Source organism: Gavia stellata, chromosome 11, assembly GCF_030936135.1.
Source record: "Gavia stellata isolate bGavSte3 chromosome 11, bGavSte3.hap2, whole genome shotgun sequence".
NCBI lineage: Eukaryota > Metazoa > Chordata > Aves > Gaviiformes > Gaviidae > Gavia > Gavia stellata.
Window position 1 is genome coordinate 6,003,458 of NC_082604.1, and position 25,790 is coordinate 6,029,247.

General features: G+C 47.4%; 1 protein-coding gene across 1 annotated transcript in view; it reads right to left on the bottom strand.

Annotated features, from left to right (window-relative positions):
- GPC1 (glypican 1) overlaps positions 1-21,925 on the bottom strand; it is a 212,294-nt gene extending 190,369 nt beyond the window's left edge. The window contains exon 1 of the mRNA XM_059822727.1: positions 21,769-21,925. Within this exon, the coding sequence (XP_059678710.1) occupies positions 21,769-21,925 (157 nt within the window). The remainder of the gene's footprint in view (positions 1-21,768) is intronic.
- Positions 21,926-25,790: the final 3,865 nt, after the last annotated feature.

Sequence of the window (25,790 nt, forward strand, 5' to 3'; positions counted from 1 at the left end):
AGCAAATGCCAGCTATCCTGATGCTCGGCTAAATGCAAGGGAGGCGGGAGAAAAACCATGCAGAGACACCTCACTCTCCAATCTGGTGTGAGTTTATAATCAAAGATTTTCAGAGGCTAAGGGCCAGACTTTCAAAAGTACTCCCATAAGGATCTAAACAAGCGGTTAGATCTTCAAAGAGCTCAGCTCTAATTCAGGCACATAAATGAAGTGGACAGATTAAAACAAAACAAAGCAAAACCCACGCTGAGAGAACAGCAGCTGTCTGTGTCCACAAGCAGCTGAGAACGACAGCTGAGAGAGAAACGTGGGCCACTGGGGAAAGCTTCGGCAACGGCGCTTCGGTCAGAGTCGCCCAGCCCCGTCGCCCCCGTTCCTGAAGCCTCATGCGGCGATGCTGCTGGGAGAGTCCCATTCCTCCTGCGAGGCGCTGGGTGCCAAGCGCCTTGCAAAAGCTGGCCGAGAGAACCAAGCTGGAAGGCGGCAGCATGGGCAAACCATCAGAAAGTGGTATATGCCATCAGGGGATGTTAACAGACTCAGAGGTGAAGAGGTGGCCTTACAAAGTAGCCCCTCTTTCAGCAGAAAGGATAAAGGGTCCCGTGGGATATGGTAACTCAAACATTTACGTTGCTGCAAACAAACACTCCAGCTTTTGCAGATGTCTGTGAAGGACTGTCAGGCAGCTGTGGAAAAGAAATATGAGGAAATTGCCCATAAGAAAATGGTTAATTCAGACCAAAAAGGCAGGAGCGAAAGAGCTTGGCAGATCTTCTGAGGGTAAAGCTACAAGCCCCGCTATTGAAAGTCTGGATACTGGGAACTCAATCTGATAGAGCTAAGAGACACTATTTTGGCCTGCCAGAGCCTTGAACCAGCCAAGTTCAGCCCAGCTGCTGCTGTTCGCAGCTACAGCAGCACCCCTGAGCAGTGAACGCCTAGAGAAACACGGCTTTCCCAGCACATCGGGGACCTCTCAGCAATGCCAGATAATTGTACGCCACCAGCTAAAAAAAAAACCCAATGTATTTACTTAAAAATAATTACATATTGGAAAAAATCCCCTTTTTTAATTTAAATTATGACAGCATTGACAAAGGTGAAAGTAAGGCATTTTTAAATTATTTCATCTAGTTAGCAGAAGGTGGTGGTGGGTTCCTTTATTTGTCTCCCACCAGCCCCTTGCACCTACCATGTCAGAGTCGCCTGCAGAAGTGAGGAAAATTATTAAGGAGACATCCAAGTTTTTCACTAGCAGTTTTAATAGCTGGTTTCCTTTTGCCAGTGCTATGCTTGGCTCTCTTGTCCTCCACTCCAAGATATTTCTACCAGTTCTCATTACTAGTTAGACAGCTTCAGGACCTGGCAGACATGGCTCCTTCTCACCGACAGAAGTCTGGAAACAGCTGGCTATTTCGCTAAGGCTCCCAGGCGCCAAGAATCCTTTAATTCTCCTACTCTCACCTGACTCCCGTAGCACCGAGGATCCACTGCGGACGGCCTGTCCTGACCTGAATGGGATAACTTGTGCCCACAAGTTTCCTGGCTGGATTACAATGAGAAGCCCAAGGTCAGAGAGGAAGCAGGTGGCTGCACCGGGACAGCCCCGGGCGCCCAGGGATGCCGTCCGGCGCGCGTGATGAGGGGTTGTCAGCGTGCTGTACTCCAGGAAGAGACCTGCCTCCAGCATGGCAGGTATTATTTGCAAAAAGCAGTAGCAGCACCATTACTGCACAAGACAAGTGATAAAACCTCACTTAGTTCATACCAACATACCCTTCTGCCCCATGGAGTGGCAGAGTGGCTGTTAGGAGAACCGTAAAGTGCCACCTCACAAAGGAAGATAAAAAGCTTGGGGAGCTCTCCTTTACAGTTTCTTTTCTAACATGTACTGGGACACCAGCAATGCTTTTGATCTCACCTGCCATCTCATTATTGGCCTTTGCAGCATTTCACGGCTAGTGGTGCCTGGGGACACACGGAGGTGGTTCAGCAGACCTTCACGCATTAGGCTGCATGAGATATTAGAGGACTGGTTTTCATGACCCAGCTGTCCTTTCCAACTCCATATCCCTATGAGCTAACCTGCCAGACCGTTACTCCTTCATGCTGAAGAAGGAATGAATTCAGGTAACTCAGTTGTCAACAAAGGATCAACTACATTAGTGCAGAAAACAGAAATTCAGGATAGGCATGACTGCATGCATCATTAGTGTCTCGGTATATTAAACTCTCCAGGACACCCCACTGCTCTGCCTTTTTCCAGATGAATTTTACAAAACAGTTTTTCTGAGCTGCTGCAATCATGTTTCTTTACCAAGCAGCATCCTTTCTTGTTTCCTCAGAAAGTCTGCTCTATACAGAGTCCTGAAAATAAGAGATAGGACCTGAATATCTGTCACTTGAGAGGTTAGCTTAGATTGTTTTTAATAGTTTGTGGTACTCATAACTGGTTTTAAACTGACAGGGGAAAGCGATAAAAAGAATAAGATCTGTGTTTCTGAGCTCACATCAAAGAGGAGCTTTAAAGAACGAGTAAAAAGGCTGTCAAAAAAGGAAGGCTTTACCCAGCAGCCTAACAAAACAAGCTTCAAAAAAACAAGAAATAGTGTCCCAAAACAAATTAACCAGATAGAGAAAATGTTAGTTGAAAAGTAAATATTTAACAGGGCCTGTATCTGCTAAGAGAAAGACAAAAAAGCCTGAAAAGAAACCTGATCACAAAAGAGATGTTTTTGCTGCAGAAAGGACGGCCGGCCATAGGATTTGGAAGTACTTAGAGTTCTTTTCTGCACTACTGACTACGTTAAAGTCATCAGCCTGAGATCGGCTCTCCATTACACTGCACAGAGTCTTCAGATTATTCACCCTCTGACATGAATTTCCCATACAAGGCTTCTTTAAACTTCCTTTTGTACACCCAGCTTTCTAACTGCCGTCACGAACCTTCAAGATTTAACCCTAGGAGACAAAGCAGCAGTCTCCTGATGCAAATATTAATGCTACTCCACAAAGAAGTGCAGACACATGAATTATCGCCAGGTCTTTCATTCTGACAGAGCCTTTTGCCCAAAGCAGTGTGCAAGGCAGGTACATGCACACACCCCAGCGCTGGAGCGGAGCCGCCTCCGGGGTGAAGGGCAGCAGCCAGCACTTTTCCCGTGTTGCTTGCTTCCCTCTGGATCTGCAATGCACACAGCGATAGTTCATAGAGCTTTTTCCTCCTCCGTGCTGAGCTATCCCAGAGCAGATGGTGTTCGGTGCTTATACCTGGAGCAGTGCTTAGCAATCCCAGAAATGCTTTCTGACACATACTTCCCCTAAATTGTCTTTGCCATTTCCTAAACTAGAACTCAGCCTCATGGATAAGCAGCTCCTCAGTCACTAGGCTCAAAGGGAGCCCATCATCCAATTCAGGCAAGCGCTATTCAGCGTGGAAGCAAAAAGAGGTTTTGGCAGCACCCACTCCTGTTGCCAACCAGGATCTCCCAGGTCCTCAAGTCACTCCAAGCACCTCAATTTCCTTTCTAAAGCTGCACCACTACAACTATCCGATATTGTCCACTTCCCCTGGGTGTCCCCTGGGGAAAAGAAGGTGCGACCACTTCCCCAAGCCTTGAATTGTCTTTTCAATACAACTCCTCCTTAGCATTTGGGCTTATTAATAAAAGCCCTTTTACGGATTCATCTGGCCAGATGATCCGAGTGAAGAGCAGCCATGCAAGCTCAAGCGCTTTGCCAGTTTAACACAGACAAAAGAAAGTGCTTCCTTGCATAGTGGGAGGTGAACTTACAGAACTTGCTGCCATGGGAGTTTGTGGAGGCAGACCATATCCAGCAGATTTGAAAAGAGATTAGACAGGTTCATGGACAAAAGGTCCGTAAAGGACTGGGCAGGGATGTACCCCCTAATATACCCTCTTCAGAAACTGTGGGTGTTTGGGAGTACAAAATAAGACTTCAGAAAGGTGCCACAGCCACACTCTGCTCCTAAACATCATCTTCTGCTAGCACTACCAGACACAGCTTGCAGGGTTAGACAGACCATGGGGTGACCTAGTCAGGCATTTCTTATGTTCCTACAAGGCAACTGCAGGGCACCAAAGCCCCTGACACACCACTCCTATGCCTGGCTGTAAGAGTGAGAACCAGCTGCCCTTTGAAGGCCAACCACAGACCACACACGGGTATATGAAACCTTCAGAAGCCCTACAGCCCTGCTTCTGCACCGTCATCAGGCAAAATATGTAGTCCAAAGCACTGGGTGTAGGACACTCCAGAGAAAACCTATGTTAGAGTCGTCTTCACCTTGCTTGAGTTCTTTGTGCACACATTAAAATCTAAAGCCTCGTCTCAGCTTGGTGGGTACAGCCCAACAGTGAGTCCAGGGAATCCGGGTGTACAGAGGATGGTCACGCGAGCACATTCATACACAATGAGGGGAGGAAAACAAATCACCCAATACATGTCAATTTTTATGCCAACTTGATGTGTTGCATATGTGATTACTGCAGAAATCAACATGGGTAATTATGGCCATCTGCACCCATTACTACCATTTGTATGCATATTCCTAGTAACTGTACGTTAGTTAAGCATGCCACTGCACAAACATATTAAACAGCTAATTAATTAAAAGAACAGACCTTCTCTGCTTAGGAGGAGCCCATCACCCACTAATCACAAGAATACATTCTCTCCATCTGTTGGATTATTTGCCCCCTCTCCAAGGTCACCAGGGAAGATGCAACTGGCCTGCAGTCTCGAGAAGGCTCTGCTAGGGTGAGCGTTCTGTTCAAGCGACTTCCTTTGTGTAGCAAGGCTTCAGACCACGGCTGCTTCTGAAAACATGACCACAGCACTTCCACAGAACAGCACAGTGCTTTTGGATTACCTCAGGTGACCTTTGGATTAGACACCAACCACCTTTCCACCACTCCCAGCGCTCGTTTGCCAAGCACAGAAGAGGCTAATCGCACGCCCCTTAACAGGGCAGCACACCAGCAGCCCAAGTGCGCATCCCGTACGATGCCTCTTGCCATGCTGGTTCCTCTTCCGGCTCCTGTTTCTGCAGCGAACTCCTAATGGCAACAGTAGATTATAAATACACAGAGGACGGCTGTGCCCCAGTGCTTCACTGACATATGGTTCTGTCTTCAGTCAGAAGCTATGGATTTAAATTTAGTGATGGAGCAGGAGGTTAGGTTTCAAAATTCCAAGATAAATCCTCCCGGAGGAGACAATGAGACCAGAATTTCCTCCCTCTGGTGCAGCCTTAAAGCAGATGGGAGGATGGAGTCAGTGCCGTTGAGCAACCGCCCTGCTTGTGCAGCCCTGAAACGCTGTGCCCAGCTTTCCAGCTGTTCGAAGACTGCTGTAGCTACGGCCCTTTGTACCAGCTGCTCCTCCACCAGCACCAACAGAGCGGTCAGGACTCTCGCTTGGACGTCCAAACTTTGGGTAGAAAAAATTGCTCCAGCTACTGGCTCATAATAATTCCTTATATTACAGCAAAGGTTAGCAATACTCGGCCTCGGGTTGAATCAGCACTTTCGTTAGCTCCCCATCCCTTTCAAAATCAGTGTTAGTGTGAAGGGGTAATAAGCTACAGGCCTAACAGCTTTGGCCATTTTTCATTTGTGATGAAAAAAGGAACAAATAAGTTTCAAATCATTGTGAAATATTTGCGAAACAAACCAAACCCCTCCTTCCTGCACACATGAAATGCAGTGCTGAAGAAGCCACTACAATCCAATAAAGGGCAAAATGCTTTCATCATTTGGCACTGTAAATGCTTACCCTAGTAAGCATTGGAGTAGCTCAAGACAACTGTACAGTAGATTTCACTTTGGTTCTCCTAAAGCTAGAGACAATTCTCTATCTTCATGCACTTTTTAAAAAAAAAAAAAAAACAAACAACGAGGAACAAAATAAGAAATAACTTCCACTGCTCCAGATGCTGGCAGAAAGGCTACAGCTGACGGTGCTTTGTCAAATGGGACCTGTGAAAATACAGTACTTGGATCACCACTGTTGTTGACCAGGCAGTCTGATCGCTTTATACTTGTAAGAAGTCTTCTGACATCTCCTGCCCAACCCCCAAATTTCTACAGGACATCTCCAAAGATGTCCTAAGCGCTGTACAGCAGAAATAGGCAGAATACTATGGTGTAGCTCCTGGTTGCAGCTCCTCTGAATGGCTGCAAAGGATTCAGGGCAGGACCGAGGGCTGAAACAAGTGACCATGACACCTGAGCACTTTGATCATTTTTGGATGATTCTGCTGCAGGACCACATCAGCATCGCTGTACACGTGCATGTTTTACACACACTTTCCTTATGCTCTTCTCCAAGCACAGACTATTTACCATTGTGCAAAGCACAAAATTACGCTGACTGGATCCACGCTTTGGTCCAGCATCTTCTGAACTAAGGAGAAATGCCTTCAAAGCAACTGCATTCTGCTGTGCTCTGAGCAATGCAGTCTTCCCCCACTCCTCTGCCTCCTTCCGCAGTGCAAGAGGCACAGACCTGAGGAAAGCCTTTCAGAAGAGCTTGCAGCCTTCGGTGCTCCCCACCTGCCCATCCCAGCCAGGAGGAACTGATCCGCGGGCAGAGTCCTCCTCTGGGCATGATCTTCTCCTTGTGCCACTTGACCACCTTGGCCTTGCTGAATCAAAAAAAGTCATCTGAACAAAACCTGCCATCCTCAGTCCCTCAATCATATGAGAAGCAGCAAACATGCTGAGTTAAGTGCAAGGTAAGCAGTATTTTTATTTGGTTAATTAGAATTGCTCATCAAATGAAAACAACGAAGTGATTTACTGTGGAACTGGTACAGGTAGTTGTTGCATAAGTACATTCCTGCATATTTGGCTACTTTAGGAATATTTTTTAATTAACAGTTTCTCCTCGGCTAAAGCAAACCATAGAAAATAAGGAAAGAGAAGTTTCACACAAGGACACTGCCGAATCCCTCAACTGCCAGCTACTTTTTTTTCTTCAGGGAGGATTTTAAATTAAAAGCAGATTGCCTTCATTAGCGTTACCAGAAGCCATGTAACTGCCAAAGCTGACAGAAAAACAACTGTGATTTGCAAGTTTGGCAAGTGTCATTTTCTCTTTCTACAAATGTGGGTAAAGTCATTCATATTAAGAGGGCTTTTGTGGGGGACACCGTGCAAAGAATTACTCCTTCCCCAGCAGTGGAAAAGTATCTCCAGAGCAACAACTTAGTATTCTAGGGCACCCAGGATCATTCTCCTTGTTTATTTTGTAAGAAAGTGCATTGCATTAAATTATTGTCTGACCATTCTCAGCACTAAGAGCGCTATGAACTGCCTTCTCCTGATGACTGAGCAGAATACAGTAGCAAGCCCATAATAAACATTTCCACACAGATCTTTGACATATAGCCGTACTCAACCTTTCTGTGACTTGTTGCCAAACCCTCAGAAGCCATTCAGCATGGTTCCTCACTGAAATGCCTATTCTCTTTACTTCATTCTAGCTGGAAAAGCTGGTAATATCCTGATAGGAAAGTTACGTTTCTACCAAGGGCAGCTGTGTTTGCGGGCTTCATGGGCTGCTCCAGAGTCTCAGCCTTGGTGATAAGGGGGAAGTCTTGGTAGTATTTTTACTCTCTTTCAAATTCCAGTGTGAATAGCTGCAGAACTGAGGGAGGCATGCGTGAAGCCAGCCTGCCAGGGCGTAAGAGCAGGCAGCAACGGATGAACAATCTGCTGTTCATTTTTAGAGTGAATCCACATGTCCTGCTGCCCCCACGGTACATTAGCCTCCTCTGACTTCTGGTGTCTAGTTTTCCTCAGTCTTAGGAAGAAAACGTAACACGCATACCAAGGTATTTAAAAATACACTGGTGTATTTTAGGTTGCGTTATATGCAACACAGTGGATGTTGGCTTCAGGGGCCAAACCGAGTTGCTGACGTGAAAGCGAAGCGATGGGGATGACCCTGACCTGTGCGGACTCTCTGGGGTCGGTAACAGCCTCCTCAGCACCAACCACCACACCAGAAGCTGCCGCTGGCACAACACGGCGGGACGGCCAACACCTGCTGTGTATGGTTCACTCAGTCTTCTATGATAAAAGGCGACAAAAATTACAGGATGAAGAAACGAGAGAAATGGGTAGTCTCCAAACACAACCCACATGCTCAGCAACATGGCACTAGAGACCACAGCACCCCTGAGTGAAGGAAGTGTTTATTGCCCTGGCCGTATTTCCCCGGCCCCTTCCCCAAAATGGGTAGGTCTGAACACAGTTAAACTTTGCAGGAAGTAGTTTAACACAGTAAGTATTATTACAGTCACAAATGTAAAGTCTGTCTGTAATAATTAGGATTGTAGTAGATATGGTTTTATTAGACACTGTCTTATAATCAAGACGACAATAGCTGTTACATAGTAGTCACCAGTTTCTTAGCCGTCTAAAAATAAAGCAACAAATGGAATCCAATGCCAGGCGTGGAACCAACTGAAATAATGTTAACCTACATTCAAGCCTGCAAAGGTAATAGCAGTATGCCTACCAGTAACCTTCAATCTAACCTAGAGTTAAATGTTCAGTGACTCTGCAATTTTGGTTTGTATCTTCAAAAGAACTGAAGAATTCAGTTCTCTCTCTGTATTCCAACTCTTTTCCACCGCACAGTAAACAGAACAGAGTTCATTATCCATTGAACTAAACACTAAGTAATGAGTTAACAATAATTAAACTGAAAGAGATACAGATTAAAGGAATTTATTATTCCCTGATCTGCCAAGCAAATTGTTTAGATACCTGCAATCAATGAGTAATGATGAAACTACATAAAAACCCAACAAACCAAAAGAGCCAACAACAGGCTTGTAAAAATCTGTTCAGTAAGAACCATGTATCTTCGTTAGGTTGAACAGCACAACATTTTAATCAACAAACCCCCCTGTCTTTATACATCATGAGAACAGAGGCAGAATGTGGCCCTAGATTATGCCGATACTGTTTATTATTCACGTATCACGGGACTGATGAAGATTTATGGTCCCATTGTGCTAAGTACTGTATAGCAAAATATAGAAAAATAGTGAGACTTAGTACTCCAAGACTTTATAATTTGAAGACAAATTACAAAAACAAGATATTATAATTTAAAGACAGTAATGCACAGATGGGGATTGGTGATACAGACAGATTAAGCAACTTGCCCAAGGTCATGACAGACACATGTGCCAGAGCAGAAAATTGAACTCGGATCTCTGGAGTACCAGCACAGGTTTTTACTCACGTAGGAGAACATTGCTTCTCCTCTTTGATTTCAATAGATGCCATATTTCATAAACTAATAAATAAATTCAAAAATACAAACGTTACATGTCAGTACTGGAAGAATTTCCTTTCACCCCTCATCCTCTGAAGACCTTCATCAATGAAAGAGATTTACCTACACATACACCCAATCTGTCTGTGTATGGCACAACTGCAGCATTTGCACAGAATCACAGAATAATTTAAGCCGAAAGTTCTTCTGGAGCCATCTAGTTCAACCCCTCACTCAAACCAGGACCAACCAGCGCAGGTGCCCCAGGGCCTTGTCCACTCAAACTCTGAGTATCTTTCAAGGATGGAGATGAAAATCCCACCACCTCTCTGGGCTCCTGTTCCAGTGTTCAATCACTCATGTTGAAAAAGTCTTTCCATGAATGAAATGAGAATTTCTGCAGTTCCAACTTGTGTCCACCACCTCCCATCCTGCCCCTGAATACCCAAGTCTACGTCCTTTTTCTCTATTCCCACCCATTAAGTAGTTGCAGACAGCAACAGGATCTCCCCTAGCCTTCTTTCTTCTAGACTTTACTTCTCAGTGCTGAACAAACCCAGATTTCACAGCTTCCCCTTGTACATCACATACACGAGCACCCTAACCATCTTGGTGGCCTGTGTCAGAATCGCTCCAGTATAGCCGTACCTTTCCTTTACAGGATAGCCCGAAATGGGACATCATGCTCCGGGTGGAGTCTCACAAGCACTGAACAGAACGGTATAGTATAAGGCACACCACACTTTTTTTAAAAAAATAAAGCATGCAAACAGTTAATTTATGCATTTTAACTACACCAACCCTGCATCCCTCAGCTTACAAAACAACACAGGAACATTGGTTTTGCACACCATTTCTGGGAGTTTGCTGTTGCAGGGGTCTCAGGCCATGCAGGCACCCCGAGCTCCGAGAGCAACCGCTGCTCCCGTAAAGAATACTGGAAAGGGGCATTTCAGATGTCTTTTTCTCTAGCTGACAAAAAGGATAGCCAGATCAGCCTGAGTGATGTAACATGCTCAAAATATATCAGTGATAGCAGAATAACACAAGACACCACGTTGCTGAATACACATATATCAGCAGATATATTTAGAAATTTAAGTCCTAAACCCTGTCACAGGGTGTATTGGTAACAATGAAAAATCTTTAATTTATGACTGTGACAGGAGATTGCTTCAGTGCAACACAAACAGTAGCAGCAGTGTCACTTATTAAGACAAAACTCAAGCCCCCAGACAGCTGATCCAGGATAGTGGGAGAAATGATACTGCATTTAAACACGGTGGCTTTCTTGTCTGGTTTACAGTTGAAAAGTGCCCTGTGTCAGAAGGTATTTGCTCTCTGTTTATTTTAACAAGAGCAAACTCACAGCTTAAGCTTTGCTTATTTATATTTGCTGGCACCTGTGAAGATTTACCAATGAAAATTTCATTTTAATTAGCTCTGCAAAAGTGCTATCAACATTTGTTTTAGGCTTCCCCTGAATGTACTGTCCTACAGAGCAGCAAAATCAGTCCCCTCAGCAACAGGCAGCCATCCTGATACAAAAGGCATCTGCATGGCATGGAGACATTTGGGGCTTTAAGTCATCCCACAACTGAACAGCACAGTACATGTGGATACGGCAAAACAAACCGTCCTCCATGCTGCTGTCCAGGATGGGACAAACCAGTTATGTGTCAGAAACAAGCGTGGCTCTGTAACTGCTCACCTTCGCCTTGGGAGGTTGCTGCACATCTCAGCTCAGGCAGGGAAATCTCATCCCACAGGGACAGGGGCAGAAGCGAGCTGCCGTGGGAGCAGCCCCTCCACAGCTGGGACTGAACCAGCAGCACCAGGAAGAAGCAGGCCCCAAACAGGTCACATCCCCTCCTCCAGCCAAAGCCAAGAACGGTCCGGTCTACATCTCCCAGGGCATGGGCTCAAGAGCTGCTTGGCAAAATTCCCCTTCCAGAGTTACCACCCCACATGCGGGCACACACACACACACACACATATATATATATGTAAAAATATATAAAACCCATGAGTTGCTTCCAGTTTCTTGGCAATAAACCAGAACATCTCTTACGGTGTTATTTCATACAACAGCAGCAGTCAGCTTTTCAAGAAGATATAGCTGTATGCTCCATCCCTTTCAAACACAAAACTGTCGTGGATACTAATGTCACCTGAAAGTAAAGGAACAGAGCCCTGGCTTTGGCTGGGATGAGTCATTTCTCCATTTATGGATACACTTAAAGCCGTACCAATGATTCCTTACGCACTGTGAGAGCAAAGGTGCATGCTACATCAAAGTATAGGTATCGCGTCATTCCCGATAGATGACTTACCCAGTTGCATGACAGGTGTGCGTGTGTTTGTGAACACAGTGCACATGGCCAGGCAATGCTCTCGTCCCTCACAAGCCCAGCATATATCCCCCATGCACCTGCAAGAGTTTGTGTTTTGGGCACAGAACAGACCTGCCACAAGTCATAGAATCATTTAGGTTGGAAAAGACCTTTAAGATCAAGTCCAACCATTAACCTAACACCGCCAAGTCCCACTAAACTGCATCCCTAAGCGCCGCATCTACACGTCTTTTAAAAACCTCCAGGGATGGTGACCCAACCTGGGCAGCCTGTTCCAATGTTTGATAACCCTTTCAGTGAAGAAATTTTTCCTAATATCCAGTCTAAACCTCCCCTGGCGCAATTTGAGGCCGTTTCCTCTCGTCCTATCACTCGTTACTTGGGAAAGGAGACCGACCGACATCTACCTTGCTACAACCTCCTTTCAGGTAGCTGTAGAGAGCGATAGTCAACGTCGTGAGGAGTGGCTGTGAAACTTCATAGACAAGCAAGGAGTAGGCCACCAGTGCACCACATGCCTGGGGTTAGACATCAGTTACCTAAACAAGTCCTTTTCTAGAATGATTTGGCTCGCTTCTCATACTCTGAAACTAGTCAAGTAAAACACTTGTCAGGTAAACCTATCTAAAGAGCAGTTTATAGCACTCTGATTTGCTCTCCCACACCTAATACCAACCCTCCATGTCCAACATCATTTTGACCACCTTGCATTAATGTGTCTAATAAGCGGCATCACATACCATCACCCCATATAAACTCTAGGACACAGAATAATTTAAGCCACACTTTCCACATCCAAACTTTTTCTGCCCCTAACGTCAATGTGCAGCAGAGATAATTAAGTTATTGTTTACTATTAACTGATCAAATAAAATCAAATACAGCTTCCTGAGACACAGCGAGTCCAACAGTCACTGTTCTAAATCAACTTAATGCAAAGCCTAGAAAGAGGACAAACGCACAGGCTCACCTGGGAAGACATAAAGCAGTACCTGATCACTGACCCGAGGACAGTGCTGAGGAACAGGGCAGCACTGAGGAACAAGGGGGTTTTCCTACTCTTGCACTCAGTGCAGAGACTCCACAACCTCATGTGTTAGAGAGATTCATGCGTATTATTTATATAACATCATATCACTTTTTGCTTATCTGGGCTTAAATTCATTTAGGGAACACGCCAGTGGTAGACGGAAGGCAAAAGGCAAACTGGAACACCTCTCTGACCTCCCCAGGCACTTCCCAATCTCTCCTCTGCACCAACCCCCCCAAAAGCACAAGCAGTAGGGACATTGCTACATCCTACCGCCATCAGACAGGATGGGGCAGAGGCCCCGGGGAGCCTGCGGCTGAGTCAGTGGGACTTCTACCCACGGGTTCCCACTATTGTGCAGCCCTTCCTCAAATTCACAGCAGATGAGTCTCTAGCTATGGGTTGGCCTTAGAGAGCCTCGCTAATGAAAATACCAGCCTCCTCAACGTGGAAGCCTCTATGAGACCTCCCACAAATGAAAGGGGAGTGAGAGGGGTTTTTTTGCAGGGCTTGTTTGGTATTCTGTCACAAAGCCAAGCAGATGTTGTAAAATCTAAACTGGTTATACAACTGTTTTAAACTCATGCAGCTGTGCACAGCGAGCAACTGCATCGGGGGGAAGACCAGTGCTCTCTTAAGGCACTCTTACATCTAGGGACTAGAGTTTAATAAACCAAACTTCCCATGAGTTATTCAAACTCTCTCATTCCAATTTAGTGTTTACGGGAGAGGAAACTGCTGGAAAGAGTAAAGCGAAGTGGCTTTTCCAGCTTCATGGTGAAAATCTGCATCCAGATAGGGATTAGGACCCAGACCTCCCTCCTGCGAGACCCGCGTGGTCATTACAGCACCTGATTTCCCCTATTCAGCTTATCTTGGGAGACAGCAGGAATAGACCAGAGATGCTAATACAGCAGCCCCGTGCTTTGCCACTCATACAAGATTCACTTTAGACTATGCTTGGCCCTCACTTCAGGATCAATTATACAATCAAATCACTACAAACTTTATTGCAACAACACGGACTGAGAGCAGAAGAGACTGAAGTAGCCTCTTTTTATCTGTATTTAAAAATATAAAATGAATCTTGATTTCTGACAGTGCTTTTATTATATTTTTATTTATGAACAGAATTTACAATGACAAGAAATTCTAAAATACTCATATTTTAGAAATATGCCTGTCTGCTCCAGCTAAAAGGCAAGAGACTTGGGTAAAACTAGTGGAAACACTCCCACTAAATTATACAGTATAGTTTTACAATCCTATAAAATACCAATTTTTTGCAAGCCAAAACTATTTGTCATAGAGTATTTGCATTTTAGTCACATAAAAGATTGACTGTCTGCATACGTACTATGGTGTTGCTCCCTGAAACCACAGTAAAACTTTCTTGTTGTCGTTTTTTTGTTCAATACTTCAGAAGAATGCATGGCAATTTAAAAAATTATTTTACTCATGTTGCTAGCACAGGACTATAACAGCTGGGTAATTCTGTACTTTTGATTCATGCTGCAGTGTATATGACAAGGCACAAAAAATTAAATTAGTTTTATAATCTCTGTACAGCCAACACAATTGTGATTAATGTATTTTCTAAAACTCAGACTGAGAGCGTTGTGAATAACTGTCATAGCACACTCTGCTTATTCAAATCATAAGAAAAAGTTTTCCATATCTGAAGAATTCCAAGTAAAACGGGAACACATTACTGGGCAGAAGTGACTGACCCAGCTCACAGCTCCGTCATGTATAGACAAGCATTGTAAGTGTCTACAGTCTAAAGCTTCATTATTTTTTGCAGAACAATCTGGCAACAGAGGTAACCCGATTCCCTGGGAATCGAATGTTACTTAAAGACAGGTTTCACCTGTCACGGCTATAACATATTTTGAGCAACAAAGTGTCAGGGTATATGGATATCACAGGAGAGGGCAGTCTGTTCTTCACGAGTAAGAGGGGAAAAAAGGAAATTTTCTGCTTTCATAGAGTTTTGACTTTTATTTATTTCTTGTAACTTTGAGGGGAAATGTCCTACTTTGCACCAACTACAAAACATGATGGAATAATCTTCAAGCAACTGCTACAAGGGTTCCTGCAAGCTTTAGGGTCTCCCTTCCCTAGGTCTCTCCCCATCACAATGGGGCAGAGTTATCCTCACAGCTGTCAGGGAGGCACTGCCAATCCTCGTTCCACAGACAGGAAAGCAAGGATGTGACTTCTTCCAGGGAGATTTGAAAATGAAGATACTCTTTAGGGACTTGATCCAGGCCACCACCCAAGCAGGTGGTGTGCCTGCCCCACCAAGCTGCCTACTGAACCTTTCCTTCCTTCTCACGGCTGTGCCTGGTAGTAAGTATTTGGAGAAGGATTGAAAAAGATGGCCCAACTCTGACCTAACTTGGACAGGCGGAAGCTTAGGCGGACTTGGACAGGCGGACTTGCTTAGGATTTTCAGAAAGACTCAATCTATGCAGAAAGTTCAGAAGGGGCAGATGGAAGTCAGTGTCAAGTGCCCTCCTCAGCCTTACTGTCACGCAACCAGAAGTAGCATGGCCAACTCCTTTCTGAATTAACACTTGACTAAGGAGATGCTCTTCCACGGGAAAAGCCAAAAAGGTGACTCTACACATTTGCTACATGCCTGCTGCAGTGCAGAACATTCAAGGGGACACGAGAGGACTTTTGCCTGTATCAAAGGCAGTTCGAGCCCAGCCCTGCCGTCACAGGCAGCAGCTGTGCAGCACACGGAGCGCGGGGAGCTGGCTGCGCTTCCGGCAGGAGACACCCGGCCCTTGCAGGACAGGACGCCTCGCTGAAGACAACTCTCTGCGGGGGCTTTTGTTACTGCTTCTCCGAGCGGGAGCAACATGTGCACATACCATCTTGGAAGCTGCTTGCTGATTTTCTGCTTGCGGGAAAGCAAGCCATTGCATTTGGAGGTAACATACAGCCCGTTACAGAAGTTAGAGCCGGCAGAGCTAACTGTACACCAGAGCAGCATGCTGCCTTGACACTATCCCCTCCGTAAGGATACCCGCCTGCTAGATGTACACAAAAGCACCTCATGGGACAAAGAAAGAAACCCAATATGCAGAAATATGTTGCGTTCAGCAGGGGCCAGGGCAGCAAACAGAAATTAAAGCTGTTTCGCCCAAGGAAGCCTGCAGATTTCCACAGGATTGGGATGTCTATTTCCCTGGTTTTCCCCTGAAATTCCCAGCTAGTATTTCCAGCTGAGTGCTGAAAGCAGATACAAAAGTTCTCCCTACGCCAGTGACACCTGCCAGTCACCCTCCCACCCACCCTGCTCCTCACTTCCACAGTCCTGCAAAACAAGCAACAGGAACACTGGAGCTGCTGCCAGGAGACCAAAACTGCAGCGCTGGCCCCAGCCACACAGTGCTGAGACCACAGCAGGGTCAGGGTTATTGCTCAGACCAACAGCTCTCTGAGGCTGGGGCCGTCCTTTTATCCTGCCTTCACTCACCATACTGTGCCTAATGCAATTTGATGCTGCAATAAAAATAGATGCTGCTTAACCCACCCGCCCTAGTGCGATGGGCAGCGGCGGGTAGGGCCCAGAGCCTGTGCCCAGCTGCTGCTGATGGGCAGGTGCTCCATGGCTTCTGCTTACACTTATTATTGTTGTCACCTGCGAGGAAAGTAAAACCTCTGGCTCTCAATACACATTTCTGATGATCAAGTTAGCAGCTCCCTCCCCACCTTTGGTTAAGTCAAAGCACACTTAATAATTAAAATTACACAGAGGAATACATCTATCTGGTCCCCTCAGTGTGAGACAATTGTACGGCAAGCGATAGAATATTAAACCAGCTGTTTCACAATCCCTGCCAAAAGCCACACATCTCCTATCAACCCCATCCGGCATATCCAGAGATTGACTGACACGTGTTCTTAAACAAAGCAGGGCACTTACAGGGCAAGAACAGAAAAAGGAGAGATGAGGTTAGGTGAGCTCTACAGTTTCACATAGTGGTGGTGGTGGGTGTCTCCAGCTATACGTGCCTGCAAATTTTTTTTAAAAGAAAATATCAGGCTTTTGCTTCACCAACAAAAGAAGCTGTTGAAATAGTTTTGTCAGACACAGCTGATAAGGATAATTATGTGGTGAGAGCTTAGTCATCCATATCACAGTGACAGAAAGGCAGGTTCTCTTAGAAATAATGTCAACACCACAAAACTCTAAAGAATATCTAAGTATAAAGCTTTCCAGATTTCAGCCAGAGCTTAAGTCAGCGCCGGGTCTGTGAGGAGGCTCCGCGTCGGTCCCGTAACCAACCGCTAGGGGGCGCCCATTTTCTCCAGAAACCCAATTTCCCCCTTGTTCTGTAGGGACACGCTCCGCCGCCCCAAACTGACGGGACGACCACCCAGTGTAAAATATGTAAATTTCTATGTATATTTTAAGTTAAACAGAAATGGAGAGACCCAGTCCAGGCGTGGCCTCCTCTAACATTCGCACCGATATACTCGCCAGACGGAGGAAAAGGCACAACTCCCCGTGTTTTGCCTCATCAGAAAGAGCACTCCAAACCAAGGAGGCTACAAAGGCCGTTCTGATTTGCCCCTAACAAATTCCTTAGCGCAAACAGGTTGATGTTGCATTCGGGCGTTCACCATATAGCAGCTAACCTTGAGAAATCGCGTCTGTCTTGAGTAACTACAAATATAACAACAACCTCGAGAAATGCTGGAGCAATAGAGTATCCCCTTTCAATTAAGGGGTAAAGATCTTTCCTTTGGAGTGGAGGAGCCACAGATCTTATTTTTCATACCACAGATGCAGGTTCGCCCATCTTTGCATTTATGGCTTTTGTAGTGCAACTGCCAGAAGTTAAAATGCCCTCCAATATTGGGTTTCATTACCCAATTCATACTGCGAGAGCCTCGTCAAGTCCCATCCTGTAGCCAGACCTGTTCTCTACTTAGTTAACGCTCCTCCAAGTGGCTCTAACACACACTTGACAATGGTTTCCTTACAAAACCAAATTATGCAGCCTAAAAGGACCAAAAGATTAAAAAAATTATTCTGATTCCTTTCAGCTAAGGAACCAGGGAAGCATACGCGTGAGATACGTGACTGGATGGGCAGCAATACGACCTGGCGAAGTCCAGCTGGCTTTATTCTGTGCCCTCCTCTTCTTTTGCTGTGTTACACCCATCGCCTGTGTCAACAAGCTCAACCTAGCAGGGAGCCAAATCTAGGAAGGATTAATCTCAGGAATAAACAAACCAAAGCAAAAGCCTAACCCAAACAGTGAGCAAGGGCCAAGCACATCCACGTCAGATCACAACTCTCAAGTCTTCTCGTGAAGACAACTATCTCTTCATGCGCAAGAACTATCTCTGCTCGAGACACTGGGGAGCAGTCACCCATCCAACATCAGTAAACCTAAGCCACTCTATCAAGTCAGCAGAGAAAGCTGGGTATCCCCCCCAAAGCGCGGTATTTTCTGCTGTAGGCTTCGTTCTCCTCTGTCACAAACCAAGCTGTGAGCCCAAGAAGAGCGGCCCTCAGCACAGGCACTAAGTACACCTAGAGCTGGGCACCGCTCTCCCTCAGTCACCAGACTAGGGGACCCACGATGGGGTGACGGTGTCTGGGTAGCAAGAATGGGAGACAGTAGGAACTGAGGCTTGCTACCTCCAGAAGACTCGAGAGGAAACAGAAGAACTGGAAGGTCTCAAACTGTTTTCCCATATTCTGTAGCAATCACAGAAAGGGGGTGCAGGTCATCCAGCCAGTGAGCGGGAACACTCTCCACCACACAGGAAAACGTTGCTCAAGTTAGTAGGTATTATGGAAGCAAGTGTCATAACTTTCCCAAACCCAAGGGGTAGGGAGCATTTCCCCCAGCATCAGAAACTTTCTTCGAGGCAGATCTTCACCTGAGACTCCAGGTGCACGTCTGTCTGTCAGGATTACTAATACAAGCAGACACTTCTTTCATGTTTGGGAGTTTTGCCATTGACTTCAAAGTGGTGAGATATAACACCTTGCGTATTCCCTAAACACACTTAATAACAGCACCTGACACATTTAAAGTGCTTAGACATGTTAAAGACATTGTACAACATTAGCAAAAGAACAGGAACCCCTGTCTAGGTGGTTCATGAGAAATCTGGTACGCCAAGAGTCTATCCCTGAATCAGATGCTTATCTACTAGCCAGCTAATAACTCTGCGACTGCTTCTCTAACTGATCTGTACAGTCATAAGCAGGGACTACCTTCTGGTGAGCTGTGGAGACTTCATATTACTCATAATCCTCTTAAATCATAACAAAGAATACAGATTAGAAGGTGCAAAGCGTGCAATAAGTGTTCTAAAACCAACATAAACACAGCCATCTCAGCCTGAGTCAGAGCCTGTATCATGGGAGCTCAGTAAACTCCTTTTGAAGTCAAGTTCTGGGGGCGCAAGCAGCGTGTGGTTTGGCTCCAGGTGCTGGGCTGGTGTGACGGCAACACGCACCAAGCAGCGCCTGGAGCCAGTTCAAAGCAGACGGGAGCACGGTCAGCCTAGCATGGCAGCACCGCTTCGGGGACAAGGCCGGGGGGCTAAGAAATGAGTTTTCCCCTTTGCTTTGGGGCAAGCAATGGAAAGAGAAGGAACAGCAAGATCCCCTTGGAGAGGAAGAAAGCGAAGGGCTTTTGCTTCTGAAAGGCTCGGAAATAAAGACAAAAATGTGGTTCTTGGGGTAGCTCTTGAACCCCTCCTGGTCAACATGCAAAAGGCCACTATCAGGAAATCTCAGCACAGGTCCAGCTGGAGCCACCACTGAATCGTCTTGCTCAGCATTTCTTAATTTAGCCCGAAGTTGTTGTTCGTTGATGTGTATGCACTTACAGGTGTAACCTGACAAGGCTCCATACCAATCACAACCCCCATGGTCAGCAAGCTGAACTAACGCTGTTGAAACCAGCCTTAAGTGATAACTGAGTATTTCGACCAAATGTGGAATTATAAACTACACGATCTTGTACTTACTACATGTGGGGATACTGCAGGAAGGTCTCGAGACTCTTCTTTTTGGAGACAAGAAAACTGGCGTCAACTTCTGCACTAACCTGCACAACTGCTAAAAAGCATACACGATACACAACGCTACACTTTATTAGGAACATTTCTGAGGTTAGCGCTAACATACGTCAATGTTTTAAATGCACTGGGTGAGTACTACAGCAATAGAAAAGGGCATTCCTGAATATATATCAGTCAGAAGGTACGCATGATAATTACCCATGAAAATCATTAAGTCCGTTAGCTGTTTTAACTAGTGGGCTAATAATATAAGCAGCAGGTTTATGTGTGGAACCTTCTTCCCCCAAGCGCTTCTTCATATTACTTTCCATGTGGTATTCCTCAGGTTTTTATAGCATTTATCTACAGAGTTTCCCTGTTTACAGTAACAGCCAAAGATGCCCAGTTTGATACTATAATTTTAACTACTGTTGCTTAAGACTGCCAGTGTACACGCTCGTAGCAACAAACAGTAGGAAACAAAACTCCTTGTTCCTAGAAATCTTTGTGTTCTCTGTCACTTTCTGAACCTCAATAATTTGTAGGCACAAGATGTTTTACTCGCTGCTCACCTGCGATACGTGATACTCGTAACCGCAGTTGACGCGCTCCTGAACGACTGCCCCTGTAGTACTATCCCCGCGTGCAATGCTGTACCCATCTCCATGAGTATTTGTAAACATTTAGTCTTCCAAGAACTTTCCACTTGAAACATGACTGCTAATGTATTCACATTTGTAATAATTAGATGCAAATTTATAAAAAGCCACTTTCTTGCTCAACTGAATTACTATTCTATTAATAGTGATGTTCAAATGATTTTGAAGCTCCCCACTGTTTAACTTCAAGGACTGCTCATTTTATTTTGGGAATTTACTCTTGGTTGCAACTTGACAAAGAAAGTATTAATTTGTTCACATTTATGAGACGTGTATATGGTTCAGCCTTTTCCATTCATGGGTCAGATAATGAATTGGTTTCCCTGGAAAACTACACAATGAAATATTCAACATAAGGCATTCTGTAGCTTAGATGTGAACTACAGACTGCAATTTTACTGGGATGTCCCTGTAGGTTGGCTTTGGCACGTACGCCTGCATGTTTTATGCTTTGTCTGAGGGAGGAAGCTCCCACAAGTGAGGAGAAAGCTCTCGGATATGGGTCACAAGTTGGTGTATCAAAACTTAGGTGAGAACTAAAAGAAAAATACAACACCTCAGCATATTTCCCCCACGCTTTCAGGAAAAAAGAAAAAAACAAACTACCCAACATAAACCAGACCCTGAATATTCTTTGGTATTTCAGTGGGTTTCTGCAAAGAGGAGGAAATCAACCAAGATTTGTCCAAAACCAGAATGAAGGCAGGAGGACACACTCTGATGTAGGTTGCTCAGGTTTCCTCTACGCTTTACAAGCTTGTCACAGTGTCATTTTACTCCTGCTTCATTTTTAACAAGTGACAAATGCCAGTTACAGGTTTGTTTCCCATCCGAACAAAGATTAAGAGAAATCAATTCTTCTCTCTCGTAACCTTGTGGCATTTTCCAGCTCCGACGCCGAAACCCATTACAGTCTGATTATCCCGATTTCTGAACCAAAACCCTGAAACCGTTTCAACTGTACTCAAAACAGAAGAAACGAGACAATGAAAAAAAAAGAAAGCAAGCAAGCCACCACCGCACACTCGGGGCGATCACCCCCCTCTCTCACCGCTTCCCTCGCGTCGCCGCCGCTGGAGAGAGACCCTTCCAGCCCGGGCGGTGGCTACGAGGGCGCTGCCGGGGCGGAGGGGGTGCCCGGCCCTCGGGGAAACCTCTCGGCTCCCACTTCTCGCCCCCCCACCCCGCGACCCGAGACGAACTCCAGCGGCGGGGCGCGGGCGCACCCCCCGCCCCGCGGCACCCCCGAGCCGAGCCCGGGGAACCCCCAGGCCGCCGCGGCCCCGGGGGCTGCTCCGGCCCGGGGGCACCGCACTTTCGGCCGCCTCCCCACCGCCCTGCCGCGCTCCGCGGGACTCACCGGAGATCTCGGCCTGGGGCACGCCGCTGAGGCTGAAGCCCTTGGCCCCATACAGCTGCCGGACCTCGGCGCAGCTCCTCGCCTTGCTGCCGCTGTCACCGCGAGCCGGGGCGGAGGCGACACACAGCAGCCAAAATCCCCACGGGAAGAAACGCATCCTTCTCCGCTGGCCCCGCCACCTGCCGTGCGAAGGGCAAAGCCAAGGTCCCGCGGCGGGGAGGCGGCCGGGGTCCCCGGGGCGGCGCGGTGCCGTGCCGGGCGGCGCGGGGTCCGGGGCGCGGCCCCTCTCCCCGGGCAGCCCCGGCGGGACGGCGCGCAGCGGGCGGCAGGCGGGGGAACCCCGGGGCTCAGGCGCTGCCGCTGCCCGCGGCGTGCGGGGAAGGCGCCGGGGAGTTCAATCCGGACGCCGCCGCGGCTCGGCGGAGGGGGCAGAGATCCAAGTTCGGCCGGGCCGAGCCGCGTTAAAGCCCCGGAGCGTGACCGCGTAGAGGGCTTTTGTTCTTAGCGCGGCTGCATCCCCGGGCAGTCCCGCCGCGATGCTGCCGGCTGCGGCGCCGCCGGGCCGGGCGGAGCGGGGCGGGGCGGGGCGCGGGGCGGGCTGCGGGGCCGCTCCCGCGGCGTGGCTCGGCTGGGCTGGGCTGGGCTGGGCTCGCGGGTCGGTCCGTGCCTGCGCCGGCACCGCTCCACCTGCGCGCCGAGCCGGGCGGCGGGGGAGGCTCCCGAGCGAGGCAGGGCTTCCCCCGCCGGACGTGGCATCACGCCGCCCGGCGCCAATCCCGCGCAGGGCGCAGCCCCCCGCCCCGGGCCCCGGCTCCGCCCCCGCCGCCGCCCCGCGCCCCCGCCGCGGGCGCTGCGCAGCGCCGAGCGCCGCCGCCCGCCGGCCCGGCCCGGCCCCGAGCCCCACCGAGGGCGGCACAAGTGCGGGCGCCGCGGGGCAGAGCGGGTCCCCGTACCCCCCTCCGGCCCGGTCCCGAGAGCAGCGCGAGGGCGAGGAGCATCGCTACCGCGCCCCTGCGACGGGAGGTCCCGGCGGCGGCAGCGCGGGCAGCCCCTTCCCGGGCAGGTTTCAAAGCAGCCTCGGAGCACTGGCAGCTGGGGCACTCGGGGGGTCGCGCGCCGTCCCTCGGGAAGGACGCAGGGAAAACGGGCGTGAAACCCGTCTTTGTCCGCGTCGTGGTCCAGGCGCTTGTCCTGAAGAGCCCGAGTTTCCCCGGATTCGGTGGGAAAACAACCACATAGGAGACTCCACTTACGAAAGACTTAGCCCAACCGGTGAGTAGAAAGCATCTCAGCTGAGAGCCTGGGAATCCCAGCAAGGTCCTGGGGAGGCTAAAAGTGCCCCTCTAAGAGCAGATGCGGGAAGAGAGGCGATTTTCAACTACAGATGCTCTGCTTTGGAGTTTAGTTCCCACAGCAGCCTGCCAGGTCCTGAAACTGGTGCTCTGTAGCTCTGCCAGCCGTGTTTTGGCCAGATTCCCACAGAACTGAGGCATCCGTGATCACCTGTGTGTCAAGGTAATGCCCACGTGTTTCCCCCCAAATGAGCGCGCAGGCTTTTGGCCACTGTCTGACACATTTCACAATGGACGGAGGACCCAAACATCACTCCTCTGAGTCTTCTGAGAGTGGTTGTTTTCTATGGAAAAAGGAGAGGGAATCTGCCTGTGCCTCAGCTGAAGCACTTGTGTGAGCTTACACCTTACTACACATCAGAAACCCCACCAGCACTGCGATCCCCCCCAAAAACCAGAAAAATTTATCAGAGATGGTACCTTTTGGACTAGTCGCTCAGACATGCAAAAATACATGGGAAAGCTGGTTCGTTCATCGTGCTGCTTCGGAACTGCTTGTTCTCCTGAGGAATGAGTAAGGGAGAAGTAAGTGACATCAAAGTAATAGCCCCAGGGAGGGGAAGGATGGCAGTCGGGAAGAGAAAAGTTGTTGCTTTCCTATGAAATCGCCTAATGATTTCCTGTGAAATCTTCCTAAACTCCAAAGGGACAAAGTACTTGATAGAGAAGAAAGGCAGAGTCATAAACCTCTTACCTGGTCTGGCTGCTACAGAATGACTTGGGATGACACAGGGGACCAAAGTAGTACCTAATTTTCCCTTTTCCGTCTCAAAGTCTGGGGTTGGGTACTTAGTGCTGTTGTATGTTGAGGGCTTGCTTCCACCTCTGCCTGAAGTGACCTTGGGGAAGCTCTCTGTGAGTTACGGCTGCACCCCAAGGTTGCAGCACGAAGCCCTCCGCGATCATACATCTGCTGAAGTGCACTGAAATATTCACCGCTGACAGGGAAAGAACTGGGACTGAAACCCTTGGTTTTTGGCCTTGGAACCATCCCCTGAGCTATAGATCATTTCACAGACAGAAGTATTTCCCTTCTTCATATACATCTCACTTCCCCAAGCTGGGTGACAACAGTGCCTGCGGCGGGGACTAAAGTCATGTCATTCCTGATAAAATCCTGAGAGACGGCAGCACGCACTCTGCTTATTCACATGCGCTCTGCTATTCCCATGGTGAAACACTACGCTACCAACTGCCAGCACAGATCACACTGCGAGCTCCCAAGCTCATTTCAGGAGCTAGAACTGGAAGTACAAGCTCTGCCACAAACCTCTGTGATTAAGTGACCATCATCTGGTCACTTACCTCCTAAACAGGGATAAGAGCGCTTCTTATCTGACCACCTGCCTGTGAGATGCTCAAGTAACTATCATAATGAGAAGCTTATAGGTAGACAAATTAAAAGTAAACCCAAGCTGATATAAGCGCTTCAACAGAGAAGCTATCTGCAAGTCTATACAGGATCCAATCCTAAGCAAACAAATCTTAAATTATGAGGCGCGTCTATTCGTTTCGCTGACAAAGTTTGCATGCACGCCCAGGATTTGGGCTAGGTACATTTTAAGCAAATTGAAATAAACATCTTTGAAGTGTCACGATGAAAATGTGTTTTTGGCGTGTGTTATAAATTTGACGTTTCTGTGTGTATTTGAGGACCAGATCCACTTTCTGAACATTCTCAGTTAAAAGAATGGAGCTTGGCAAAAAGTGAACAGAAGATTGTCCCAATGACGGGCAGAAAGAGCTAGAACTGGGGAAGATAAGAAAAAGCAGAGTAAAACACAAAATGAGTAGACAAAATGCAGAGGAGGAGAAAAGCACAGAGCCAGCCAGCAAGATAGTCAGAGGAAGACAGAAAATCCATCCTACTGTGGAGATCACCTCTTGACAGTCCCGACAAAAAGCACTGCTCACTGGAAAGCTGATCCAAGCATTATGAAGAAGGAAGAATGATGAAGAAGAGCCACATCATCTGGCACAAGTGGGGAAAGCTACTCTTTAAAAAAAAAAAGAAGAGAATGGAGGCTTTGTGCAACCTCGACTTTCACAGGGATGTCTTGTTTCTCTAGTGCTTTGCAAAAGTTTTGCAATGTAGTGGACATGCCTCTTTTTCATATTGATGCAAATCAAGAATTGTACAGGCAGCAATGCAATTACGCCCCCAGACCTCCAGCTGATTCCAAAATGGACCTATGCTGAGTTACAACAACCTGGAGTCTGACAGCAAAACCAGAGCAGCGAAACACCCAGATAACCTTATCAAATTGCATTGTGTGCCACGTAAAAAGAATAGCGCGTTCCCACTTGTATTCAGTGGTGTTTCTACCTTTTTCACTATGCATCAAGTACAGAGCTCGCACAGGATAGGGAGTGGGGAGGGAAGGGAGGTGAGGAGGGAAAGGGGGTGGGCAAAACCTAAGTGGGCTACAACTTCCTCCCTCTCCCCAATGTCATGTAATGAAACCCTCGGCACCTTTCCCTCACCCAGTTTTCTACTTTTGATTCTGTGGAAACATCAGAAAATCTAGCCCCTTTAGATTAAAAATTTTCATCAAAGTGGGAGTATCTCAGTACCTTTTCTGCTGGTTTCTTTTAATCTCTGCTGTATCTGTCTCCTATAGGATTCATGAAAGCTCTCCCCCTGCTCCCTGTCCCCCCAACATTTGCTGG